Raw genomic sequence first — 12608 nt, forward strand, 5'->3', positions numbered from 1 at the left:
CTCAGAAGCTCTCGCTATCTGTGTTTGAGTGTCTGCGGCGTGATAGGGTGAGAGGAAGAAGAGGGGGGTTTATATATAGAAACCCCTTTAACCTAGCTTCCCAGTTCTGCCCGAGGGTCTGCTTGATGAGGTGCACGAGGATGAAGTCAGGTTACTCTTCGGGTAGGTCTTCGGGTTGATCTTCCTTCTCTTGAATCCTCCTCGATCGGGTTGGGGTTCGGACTGTTCTTCCTGCTCAATAGCTCCTTCGGGTTCATGCTCGGATTTGACCTTGCTTCTCCCCATTTTAGGCTCTAAAGCACCTGTTTTCATCCAAAATATGCAAATGAGACCCTATATCATCGTCCTCCTGATCGCCATGATCCCATGTCACATACATGCACACCACAAACAATAATTGAGATGCGTAATTATTATCACAAATACTTAGTGAGGCAATCCTCCCATCTACTAGGCTATACACACAAACAACTGAGAAACCGATGTTTAACAATTAACAATCAAACACAAACAAACCAGGAAAGCAAACATCAGCCGCTGCTGAACAGATTGGTATTGACAGACACTACCTAAGTGTCGATCAACTCTCCACCTTTGGTGTCGACCGACACCTACTTGGTGTAGGTCGACACCGACTCTGCAACGTGTTCTGCACAAAGCCAAAAGTCAAAGATCCGCTTCCCAATTCCTCCAAATCGTCTGAAACTCATCTAAAACTCCTGGAAACTCATGGAAACCAATATCCAACCACAAAGACACAAGAATACAACACAAACAGCCACAAAACAAGCATAACAAAGGATTCTCAGGCTTAGATCAGCCATGGTCATGCACTCACCTCTTTTACAGAAAGTTCTGATCCAACAACAACGAATCCAACCCTTAGAAGCCTTCTCCTTTGTTCCTAGCACAATATCTTCACTCCACAATAACAGATCTCTCAATCCAAGCCAAGAATCTCTCAAAAACCTCCAAACTCTCTCTAAATGGCGACAAAACATTCCTGAAAACCCTTTTCGTCGACTTCCTCTTTAAATACATCGGTTAGGAACTTCAATTGAACCAAACCGAGCCAAAACGACAATTCAAATCACCCTGGTCGAACCAAAATTGATGGTGTCGATCGACACTCCTCTTGGTGTCGATCGACATCTACTCCCAAAATCCCCAATTTGGTTCGGGGATGTTACACCCTTGAAATTCAACTTATTTACATAATTGATCCCTAAAAAATTGCACAAAAAAACAATAAGTAAAATATGGAATCGAATTCGATTATCTTCACAATATTCAAAAATAAAAAAAAATCAATTATTTTTCTAAAATATCTCTACTAAATTGATTTCTATTTCCTAAACTAATTTCTGTTTATACTTCCACAATCTTTACAATTAGCAGTATATTCCTAAAATATCTATAAACTATATTTTCTGTCTTCCTTTAAAATTAAAATATCTCAAGTTTTTTCTTAAATAACAAACAATCTAATATTCTACATAATTGATTTCAAATTTCTTAACTAAAAGTTATAATTTTATATTTTTTCTATACTTAAAGCAAATATAATTCCAAATGAAAATTATAATTTTTATATATTTAAAGCAAATAGAATAACAAATATCCCAATATTATTATACAAAACTAAAAAATTATAATTTTATATTTTATCCAACATACTTTTTTTTTAGTTATAGAAAAACCTGGAAAAAAAAACATAATAGCGGGTTAAAATCTATATAAAATAATTAAGTAATTACTCAAAAGTTTATTGTCATAATGGGCCTTGACCTACACATTCTAATATTATACACTCTATCAATATTAAAATATTGGACATATCTAATTAAGTTGATTAAATTATGATTATAAAAAAAACAAGTTATCATACGGTATACCGCGGGTTAAATCCTAAAATTTAAAATCAAAATACAATTATACAATTTTAACTCTAATAGGACTATAATCAGAGCCGACCAGGACTACAAGCAGAGCAAGCAAGTTCTTGCGGCTGTCAAATAATATGTAGTCGTTAATCGACATTTTCTGAAAATTTATCTTGGTTTAATGGTGAAAGTACATAGTTTTTAATGCTTGTACCTGATTCCTAACACCTCTTTTTTTTTTGTCGTCTGAATTATATTCAAAAGAGGAATAAGAAACGAAGTTACAAGTAAAGAAAGACTGAAAAAGAGCAAACCCAGTTATAACAAAGATTAGACCCCAAAACCCGAAAAAGCATTAGCCAGATCGTTTCGCTGCCTCAATCCTATTATGCAACCATGCAGGGCCCCCTCTCGACATGTAGGACTGTAGCCGTCCCTTTTTCGACACACTGCAGGCAATGTCCCGAGCTAGAGAGTTAGCTTGTGTTGAAGATAGGAAAAACTTCACCTCCCTCATCTCCTGTATTGCTTGTTTAATCCTGATAATCGTGGATCGGTATTTCGGCCACTTAGATGGTTTCTCCAATGCCAGCAGCGCCGCACTGCAATTAGACCATATCTCACACGACTCAATATGAAGAACACTTAGCCGCTGCAAGCACCATAAGATGCCAAACAGTTCTGCAGATATTTGGTTCACCATTGGGAGGAAAGCGTCACGCGCGTGGAAAAGTACATTTCCCACATGGTTTCGCAAAATCCAAGCACCACCACAATAGGAGGACTCATTTATCCAAGAGTTATGGACATTACATTTTAAACGTCCCACATCCAGTCTGATCCAATGCATTCCCCTATTTTCCATCATCTTCAATCCCCCAAAAGCTTCTTGATGCACTAATTCATTTTGCTTGAGCCATTCCTCTGCCTCCTCAATGGCAGCAGCCACAATTATATGTACCTTATTTGTTCTATCTGCAAAAACAGTAGCATTTCGCGTTTTCCAAATACCCCAAAGGATCCAAGGTATCGCTACCCTTATATGTTTGGGTAAAGAAGCTCTATCCATCAGCTTTAGCACATAATCAACATTCTCCGAGTCTGAGCCTGTAAACCCTTGAACCAGTAGTGGTAAGGATGTGACTTGCCAGACCCTAGAGGCCATCAAGCATCCAAATAGTATGTATGTTATAGTTTCCTCCTCCCTGTTGCAAATCCGACACAACAGATTCATATTCAAGCCATGTTTTCCAAGACAAGCTGATACTGCAAGAGCCCCAGAGAGAGCACGCCATAAAAGCATCCGTATTTTGGGTGCAGTAGCCACACTCCATACCTTCTCTTTAATCTTGTTATTGGTTCGATCACTATCTGGTGGGCTCTCCCAATATGAGCTTCACGATTCGCTAACCAATTACCACTCTTTACCGAGTACTTACCATCCTTCGTGTATGACCAAACCCAGAGATCATGTAACAGCGGTATTGGTGGGAAAGACCTAATAATAATAACATCCCCAGTTGGAAAAAAACTCATTTAAGAGTTGAAGATTCCAGTCGCCATCGGGTGTTATGAGCGAGGAGACTTTGAGGTTTAAGTCTATCGTCCTCTCTCTATTATACGGTCTTCTTGGGGTATTATCAAACACCCCCTTATCTATCCAGATAGACGTGGTTTGCCCATTTCCCACAGATTTCATGAGTCCCTTCTCCAACAACTCTCTACCAAATAAAATACTCCTCCATGCATATGACGGTCTATGGCCGATCTTTGCTTCCATAAATGAGGTATTTGCAAAGTATTTAGCTTGATTCCTAACACCTCTATTTTTTTGTTATTCAACAATTCTTTTTTAAAAAAATAGTTATAAAAAGTTAGGCAACATTTGTTTTATTTGGGCTTGCGGCCCGTAAGTGTTCAGCGCCAGCTTTAAGAAAACACTAATAATAAAGAGAAATACCCTAGACTAGCACTAATTTTTCCAAAGTTAGGACACAAGTTCAAATATTCCAAAACTAGCATTATTATGATTTTTTCTTAAATAATAAAATTAAGAGTTATTATTTTGTTACTTACAATTTTGAAAGCTTAAATAAAGCTTCCAATGATGCTTGACGTGAAGCTTCCGATCTTCTTCTTCTTCTTCATGTAACAGTTTTGATCTTAGATTTTGAGATTTCTGACGTGATTCTTATGGCTTTTAATTGAAAAATTAGACAAATTTGCAGTCAAACTGATCTGATGATTATTGGAAGAAGATGAAGAAGAAGAAGCATAATGAAGATGGAAGAAGAAGCAAAGGAGGACGAAAATGGAAGAAGAAGAAAAAAAGAAGAATGAAGATGGAAGAGTTTTGAGGAGAACAAAGATTGGTCGGAGAAGCCACGTCGTTACCGTGTAACGGAGACGCGAGGTCCTCGTTACTCCGTTCTCAGTCAGAACCTTCTTTGAGATTGCAAAAGAAATTCTTCTACGATATGTACGTTTGATTAAGAGTGGTGGTCTCAGAGCTAAACCAATGTTTGGGTATTGAAATTGTTGGGAACTGTTGGGTAATGAATAAAATCTGATTATGAGTGGTGGCTTGAATTGTTGGGTATTGGAATCCGAACTGTGAATGAAATGGAAAATTATGGGTTTATTGAAGCTGAAATGTGTATTTTAGTGCTACTCTCTCCTATGTGGACACCAAAGTTGTTGCATACCAAGTGTTTGATATAATGTCATTGATAACAAAGCAGTTGGTAAAGAGTACGAAAGTTTGTCATCGTCTTTGATGTCGATGTCTTCGAATTCTTCGGCTTGTACTTCGTCGATGATGGAGTTGGCTAGTAGTGTTGATGATGCGGAGTACAGCGCGAGAGGATCTTCTGGTTATGATCATCGTCATTTTTGGGGTTTCTGAATATTTAGGAAAATCTTCCTAAATTGCAAGAATGTCTTCCTAGACATCGTGAAATCCTTCCTAAATCTAAAGAAATGAGTTTTTGGATCTTTTAATTTATGTTTTGCCATAATGTATCACATATTACTCTATTTGGTGAGTGATATTTGATTTTATTTTGTGCACATCATGATATTTTATCTATATATGAAAGATTAAAAATTTGATTTTGTTTCTTCCTAAATATTTTATGAAGGCTATCATGATGTTTAAGGTTTTCTTCCTAAATATTATTGAATCCTTCCTAAAATTTAAATAAATGTGTTTTTTGGTGTTTTGCCTCAATATGTGAAAGATTACTCTATTAGTGAGAGGTAATGATATCACTTAACAATATCCAGACTTTTTATGAAGGTCATCCTTAAGTTCTAAATTTTTTATGAAGATCATCCTAAAGTGTAATGACGCTTTTCTGAATTTCGTAACATCTTTCCTAAATTTCGTGGAAAGTGTTGTTGGATGCTGGTTTTTCAAGTTGCAAGAAATCAGAACGGATTCTAAAAAATACATAGAACTTAAACAAGAAGGAAAAACAGAATAAAGATCCTTGTTAATAGCACTTAAAACAAATCTACTGCTATGAACATAAGAGATACTACATAACAATAAGTTAGAGGATTACACTACTAAAATTAAACCTAAGCCTGGTGATGAGATTTTCAAAGTCTCCAGCATGGTGGTGACTCCAATTTCCTGCTTCCGTTAACATGCATTGGGATGAAAGTCACCTTGAAGTTTAAGAAAGTTTTCTTTAGTGTCTTCATGAAATCCTAACTTTTTATGAAAGTCACCTTGAAATTTAAGAAAGCTTTCCTGAATTTTGCGGAATCCTTCCTAAATTTTCATAAACCTTTGACTCTGAAAATTCCGGCAACCACTTCAACGCTACAGCTTCAATCATCACATGAACAACAAAATTACCGAAACTATCAGTCACATTACTTGTATACTTAATCCCAAATCTGCCTTTCCTCACTAAAATCTTTTTGATAATCGCCTTCGTCAATTTTCTCCTAATCTCAGGCGTCTTAAATATCATTTCCCTCTCACTCTCTCTGTCGTTATCACCATCAGAGGGAGAAAATTACGAATCAAAGGAAGAGAGGAAGCAACATCTGCATCAAAAGCAGATTGAGCGTAGATTGAATCAGGAAACTGTGGAGTTCTTCATGTTAAAAGAGACAGCCTGTTATGGAGATCCAATTATCCGATGAGAGAAGCTTCTCAAAATCAGATTTATCTTCCAATTCGATCACATGCGACAGCTCGGAACTGCAGATGTCAGCAGACATGAATGCTTCAACTGATCGCCGGCGATTTTATCGAAGCTCCGATCTCATGTAAGCACTCAACAACGAGACGGCGGAGATATGTGGAGAAGAGATACGTGGTTTTCACTTGGGCTAAGAAAGGGCGTAGAAATTGATAATGAATTAATAATTTTATTATTTAATATTTAATTAGAGTATGTGTGCTAGTTTTGGAAAATATGAGAGTGTGTGCTAAGCTTGGAAGAAAACTACCATCTGTCCACTTAGTTTTCTGTTTATGATTTTTACTTTGGTAATAGAACGAAAAGAGTATATATGTTAATACTATTACTAGCTAGTAATGTCTTATTAAAAATTATATATGTTATTATTTTTTATCAATTTCTTTTGTTTATTATTCTCGATCCTAATCTTTTATTTCTTGATATATTAGATTAACTTTCAAATTTTGAAATTCACCAACGATTTTTTCAAAATCTATACAATTTCAAACCAAATAAAAGATAGAACAAAATCTAGTGTAACTAATAGATAAAACCAAATCAATAACAATCTTTCACTTTACCAAACTAAAACTAAAAAAAAAACCACAATATATAAATTATAATCGATCATGAGTGAACACACTTTCACCTTTTATATATAAGCCTAAGGACATTTCATGCTCCTAAAGAAACCCTAATAGAAAACAAGATAAACACTAGCCAAAAGAATAACAAAAGAGAAAAAATGAAGCCATCGTTTGTTCTCCTATCTATTGCCTTATTATTACTATCATCATCACTAGCGGATGCATCCGACTCTGGATCGCCGTCACAGTCACCGTTGATGTCTCCAACACCAGAACCATCAAACTCCATCGACTGTTCCAGCGTCATATACAGCATGGTGGATTGTCTCTCATTCTTAACCGTTGGATCAACTGATCCAAGCCCTACCCAAACGTGTTGTGGTGGGATCAAAACGGTTCTTGAATATAGTCCTAAGTGTCTTTGCTCTGCGTTAGAGAGTAGTCGTGACATGGGATTCGTACTAGATGATAACAAAGCTCTTGCCCTGCCAAAAATTTGCAACGTCCCCATTGATCCTCATTGTGGTATAATTTTTTATTTCTTTTTTATTTCGTAGCAGCATAATAATTGTTATTATTATTTTATTGTAAATTGATGTGAATGACTGAAAAATGTTAATTGTCGTTTTTGCTATATTGATTTTGTAGATGTATCTACTCTCTCTGCATCAACACCAAGTAAGTTTCAAGTCTCATCATATATATATTATGTTTTTGTACCTAAGTTTTATACTCTTGAAATGTTATATATTTTACTAACGTATTCGATGTTTTATTCAGTTTCTTCGCCGGTAGAGCCGCCTACGACTTCACCACCGTCTTCCACAAAGTCGCCGGCCATAATCCGTTCACCACCGCCTGTTAGCCACTCATCACCGCCTGTTGGCCACTCATCACCGCCGGTTAGCCACTCATCACCGGCACGGGAAGTCTCATCATCGACAATGACCGCTTCATCGCCTGCAGCAACTTCACCATCACCTTCACCATCAGTATCTAGTACCGGGATCTTATCAGTATCCAAACTAGTCCTAGCTGTTGTTATTGTTTCTTCTTTTGGTTTATCTTAGCTTAGATTATGTTTTTGCTTTATTTATTTAAATAAGTTTAATCAACTTCTTTTAATTATTTAATTTTTATTATGGATTCGGGACAAATAATTTGTGATGATTGTTATGGATTTAATTAAATAGCAATGAAGATTAATTATTTGTTGTTTTAGTTTGATCGAGTTAAGTTTCTGATTATCTAATGAAATGTTCATATTTTTTGGTTTGGTTTATTTTGGGTCGATCCCATTTCATATAGATCCATAAAAACTCACTTCCATTGGACTCTTCCATTTGTAGCCAACTGCTAAAAAATGGGGAAGATAAAGATCCATAATGATTTTTATTGAATCAAATTTTGGAAAATAATAAAGTCGAAGCTCTGAAAATCAAATTTCGAGTTTATACTAATGACAAATTGTTGAGTTCTATACGTATAAATACACAATTCTGTTTTTCTTTTTCTTTTTGAAAAGTCTTTTGTAAGCATTTAAAACAGAAAATGAGTTGTCTCTTNCGGGGCGAGCACGTTCGCAGTCACTCAATCTCCTAAAGAGAATTCTCCAAAGAGTTCACCGTCCAAACCTCCGTTTTCACCGCGCTCCAAAGGTGGTGTACTCCCAAGTAACAAGTGGGTCCGAGATGAGGACACGTACTGCGAGCTCCATAAAACCAACAGTCATTCCACTCGTGACTGCAAGAAGCTGATGCACCTCCTTGCAGATAAATATGTGGCGGGAGAAATGCCACATGTAACGATCGAGGAGTTGGAGCAGAAAGCAACTCCACATATACAGCATGGTGGATTGTCTCTCATTCTTAACCGTTGGATCAACTGATCCAAGCCCTACCCAAACGTGTTGTGGTGGGATCAAAACGGTTCTTGAGTATAGTCCTAAGTGTCTTTGCTCTGCGTTAGAGAGTAGTCGTGACATGGGATTCGTACTAGATGATAACAAAGCTCTTGCCCTGCCAAAAATTTGCAACGTCCCCATTGATCCTCATTGTGGTATAATTTTTATTTCTTTTTTATTTCGTAGCAGCATAATAATTGTTATTATTATTTTATTGTAAATTGATGTGAATGACTGAAAAATGTTAATTGTCGTTTTTGCTATATTGATTTTGTAGATGTATCTACTCTCTCTGCATCAACACCAAGTAAGTTTCAAGTCTCATCATATATATATTATGTTTTTGTACCTAAGTTTTATACTCTTGAAATGTTATATATTTTACTAACGTATTCGATGTTTTATTCAGTTTCTTCGCCGGTAGAGCCGCCTACGACTTCACCACCGTCTTCCACAAAGTCGCCGGCCATAATCCGTTCACCACCGCCTGTTAGCCACTCATCACCGCCTGTTGGCCACTCATCACCGCCGGTTAGCCACTCATCACCGGCACGGGAAGTCTCATCATCGACAATGACCGCTTCATCGCCTGCAGCAACTTCACCANTTGCACCTCCTTGCAGATAAATATGTGGCGGGAGAAATGCCACATGTAACGATCGAGGAGTTGGAGCAGAAAGCAACTCCACATATACAGCATGGTGGATTGTCTCTCATTCTTAACCGTTGGATCAACTGATCCAAGCCCTACCCAAACGTGTTGTGGTGGGATCAAAACGGTTCTTGAATATAGTCCTAAGTGTCTTTGCTCTGCGTTAGAGAGTAGTCGTGACATGGGATTCGTACTAGATGATAACAAAGCTCTTGCCCTGCCAAAAATTTGCAACGTCCCCATTGATCCTCATTGTGGTATAATTTTTTATTTCTTTTTTATTTCGTAGCAGCATAATAATTGTTATTATTATTTTATTGTAAATTGATGTGAATGACTGAAAAATGTTAATTGTCGTTTTTGCTATATTGATTTTGTAGATGTATCTACTCTCTCTGCATCAACACCAAGTAAGTTTCAAGTCTCATCATATATATATTATGTTTTTGTACCTAAGTTTTATACTCTTGAAATGTTATATATTTTACTAACGTATTCGATGTTTTATTCAGTTTCTTCGCCGGTAGAGCCGCCTACGACTTCACCACCGTCTTCCACAAAGTCGCCGGCCATAATCCGTTCACCACCGCCTGTTAGCCACTCATCACCGCCTGTTGGCCACTCATCACCGCCGGTTAGCCACTCATCACCGGCACGGGAAGTCTCATCATCGACAATGACCGCTTCATCGCCTGCAGCAACTTCACCATCACCTTCACCATCAGTATCTAGTACCGGGATCTTATCAGTATCCAAACTAGTCCTAGCTGTTGTTATTGTTTCTTCTTTTGGTTTATCTTAGCTTAGATTATGTTTTTGCTTTATTTATTTAAATAAGTTTAATCAACTTCTTTTAATTATTTAATTTTTATTATGGATTCGGGACAAATAATTTGTGATGATTGTTATGGATTTAATTAAATAGCAATGAAGATTAATTATTTGTTGTTTTAGTTTGATCGAGTTAAGTTTCTGATTATCTAATGAAATGTTCATATTTTTTGGTTTGGTTTATTTTGGGTCGATCCCATTTCATATAGATCCATAAAAACTCACTTCCATTGGACTCTTCCATTTGTAGCCAACTGCTAAAAAATGGGGAAGATAAAGATCCATAATGATTTTTATTGAATCAAATTTTGGAAAATAATAAAGTCGAAGCTCTGAAAATCAAATTTCGAGTTTATACTAATGACAAATTGTTGAGTTCTATACGTATAAATACACAATTCTGTTTTTCTTTTTCTTTTTGAAAAGTCTTTTGTAAGCATTTAAAACAGAAAATGAGTTGTCTCTTTGTATTTACATCATACCACTGTTTTTAGGCCGATCGAGCATAAACATATCAGTATTTTGTTTCATTGGATCTGAAAATATCTATCTAGTTTTCAGCAAACTTTATCTTCTTCGATCTAAAAATAAATCTGTTAAAGATTTATCAATTATTTTGCATTATTTTCTCAATTATTATTTTAGCAACTAATCCTAACTTAATATCTTTATTCATGTATTTGATTATTATTGATGAAATTTTAACAACCGGAATCAAATAAAGAAAGGACAGAAGATCCCAACAGAAAATATTATCTAAATTATAATTTATTTTTGTCGAACACTAAAAAATAATGATTCTCTTAATTTAAACTTCAAACAAGTTTTGTACAGTGCGCAAGTAAGTTTAAGAAATCATATAATTTTAAAAATTACGAGGGCTGTCAGAATATATATTTATATATTAGGATTTTGCACAGCAAATCTAAAATCTGTTAATATTAAAACATGCATGTTTATATTGACCACATAAATACTATACATATATCTTATAATCACTTTGTAAAACCTTATAAATTCATTATATAATATTAGATAAAACTGCATAAATATTTGGATCTATTATAACAGATCCAAGCGAGTTAATATAAATGTAAAGATAAATGACACAGACTTTAACGTGGTTCACCAATGTTGTACCCACGATCTGTCATCTCGGGCAATAGGCGAAGGGCCTAGGCCGGACGCGTCTAATGGGCCAGGAATATGCTACTGGTCAGCCCATCGGGCCCGGAGAAAGGAGGAGAGTGCGGAGACGCTTCGTGTTGGTCAGCTCGCAGCTCGAGCTCGGTCAAAGATTCTTGCATTCAAGAGGATTAATTAGGGTGCGCAAATCGTGTCCTATTAATTGTGCATTAATTGGGTAATAAATTGGTCGGTATAAATATGTAAGGGGGTGTCACCTGTAAAGGATGAAACAAATTTTCCAAAACGAGCAATACAATACAAATTCTCAAAACACTCTCAATTCAGTTCGGAACCCCTAACGGCGATAAGCTCCTCCGTATTCAAAATCACTTTGGAAAGAGAGAATTGATCTCGGTTCTCACATTTGGCGCTAGAAGGAGGGGGGTTATCGCCTTACTCTTATTAGTTCTGACTTCATATACAAATCCACTACACACAACCACCGCTATGGCAACCGACTCTCCCAATCAGGCATCCCTAGAGGTGATCCAGAAGCTCTTGCAGGACTTGTCTGAGAAATCCGATCCTCAGCAAGCCGCCTCCGCTGCTCTTACCGAACGTTTTGATAGCTTGGAGGGTCAGGTCTCCACCCGTTTGGAGGAAGTCACGACGTCTGTAGCTGACCTCTCAGCCTCCCACCGCGCGTACGCTGATCGGGTTGATCTCTTGTCCTCCGACCAAAACCCACGTCGACGTGCTTTGGATTTTTCCGGTGTTACTCCACCTTCCACCTCGCAGATGGCAGCAACGAATGTCACTCTGGGAGATTCTTTCCCACCTCAAATCAATACGCAAGCAGCGCCACCGCTGGTTGGCGATGGCCACACTCCGGTTCAGCCCGGTGTCGCCAGATCTTCCGAGGTCCCAGTCCGTCTTCCTCTCCCTGTGGATGGAAACACTTTGACTCCAGGATATGTTACCAATCCCGAGCTCTTCCGCATGCAGAGCGAAATCCAGGACATGCGGTCCGTGATGCACAGTGCAACTACTTCAGCTCCGGATATCTTTCGAGTGATCGAGGAGTCGAGGCGAACTTCTTTTTCCGATCAAATAGCCCGAGTCCGCATCAAAGATACTGGCAAAATTAAGTTCTCGAGCTACGAAGGAAAAGAGGATCCGACCAATCATCTCAAGACCTTCTTGCTGACAGCCAGCCGGGTAGACCTCGAGCCTCACGAAGCAGACGCTGGGTACTGCAAGCTGTTCGCAGAAACGTTTTGTGGACCGGTACTACTTTGGTTCGCATCTTTAGCAGCCGGCTCCATAACAAATTTCACTGAGCTGTCAACCTCGTTCGTCAAGCAGTATTCTAGCTTAATCGAAACCGCGGTGACAGATGCTCAGCTTTGGAACTTAAGCCAAAAG

The 12608-nt window shown here is 37.5% G+C and overlaps 2 protein-coding genes across 2 annotated transcripts; both read left to right on the forward strand.

The window, feature by feature from the left end:
- LOC104789434 (pollen-specific leucine-rich repeat extensin-like protein 4) lies at nt 6747-9199 on the forward strand. Its single transcript, XM_019245338.1, has 7 exons — nt 6747-7194; nt 7318-7347; nt 7450-7728; nt 8256-8370; nt 8495-8727; nt 8850-8879; nt 8982-9199. Exons 1-7 carry the CDS (start codon nt 6828-6830, stop codon nt 9197-9199), a joined length of 1272 nt encoding a protein of 423 aa, XP_019100883.1. The 5' UTR covers nt 6747-6827.
- LOC104789436 (non-specific lipid-transfer protein-like protein At2g13820) lies at nt 9271-11379 on the forward strand. The gene is made up of 4 exons (XM_010515133.1): nt 9271-9481; nt 9605-9634; nt 9737-10015; nt 11168-11379. Exons 1-4 carry the CDS (start codon nt 9271-9273, stop codon nt 11377-11379), a joined length of 732 nt encoding a protein of 243 aa, XP_010513435.1.

This window comes from Camelina sativa, chromosome 5, assembly GCF_000633955.1.
Source record: "Camelina sativa cultivar DH55 chromosome 5, Cs, whole genome shotgun sequence".
NCBI lineage: Eukaryota > Viridiplantae > Streptophyta > Magnoliopsida > Brassicales > Brassicaceae > Camelina > Camelina sativa.

Excerpts from the sequence above, each read along its gene's own strand:
- LOC104789436 (XM_010515133.1), top strand. The coding sequence starts at position 9,271 with ATGGTGGATTGTCTCTCATTCTTAACCGTTGGATCAACTGATCCAAGC. Across the intron at positions 9,635-9,736 it reads TCTCTCTGCATCAACACCAA|TTTCTTCGCCGGTAGAGCCG; the intron begins GTAAGTTTCAAG and ends TGTTTTATTCAG. Across the intron at positions 10,016-11,167 it reads TGTTATTGTTTCTTCTTTTG|ACTTTAACGTGGTTCACCAA; the intron begins GTTTATCTTAGC and ends TAAATGACACAG.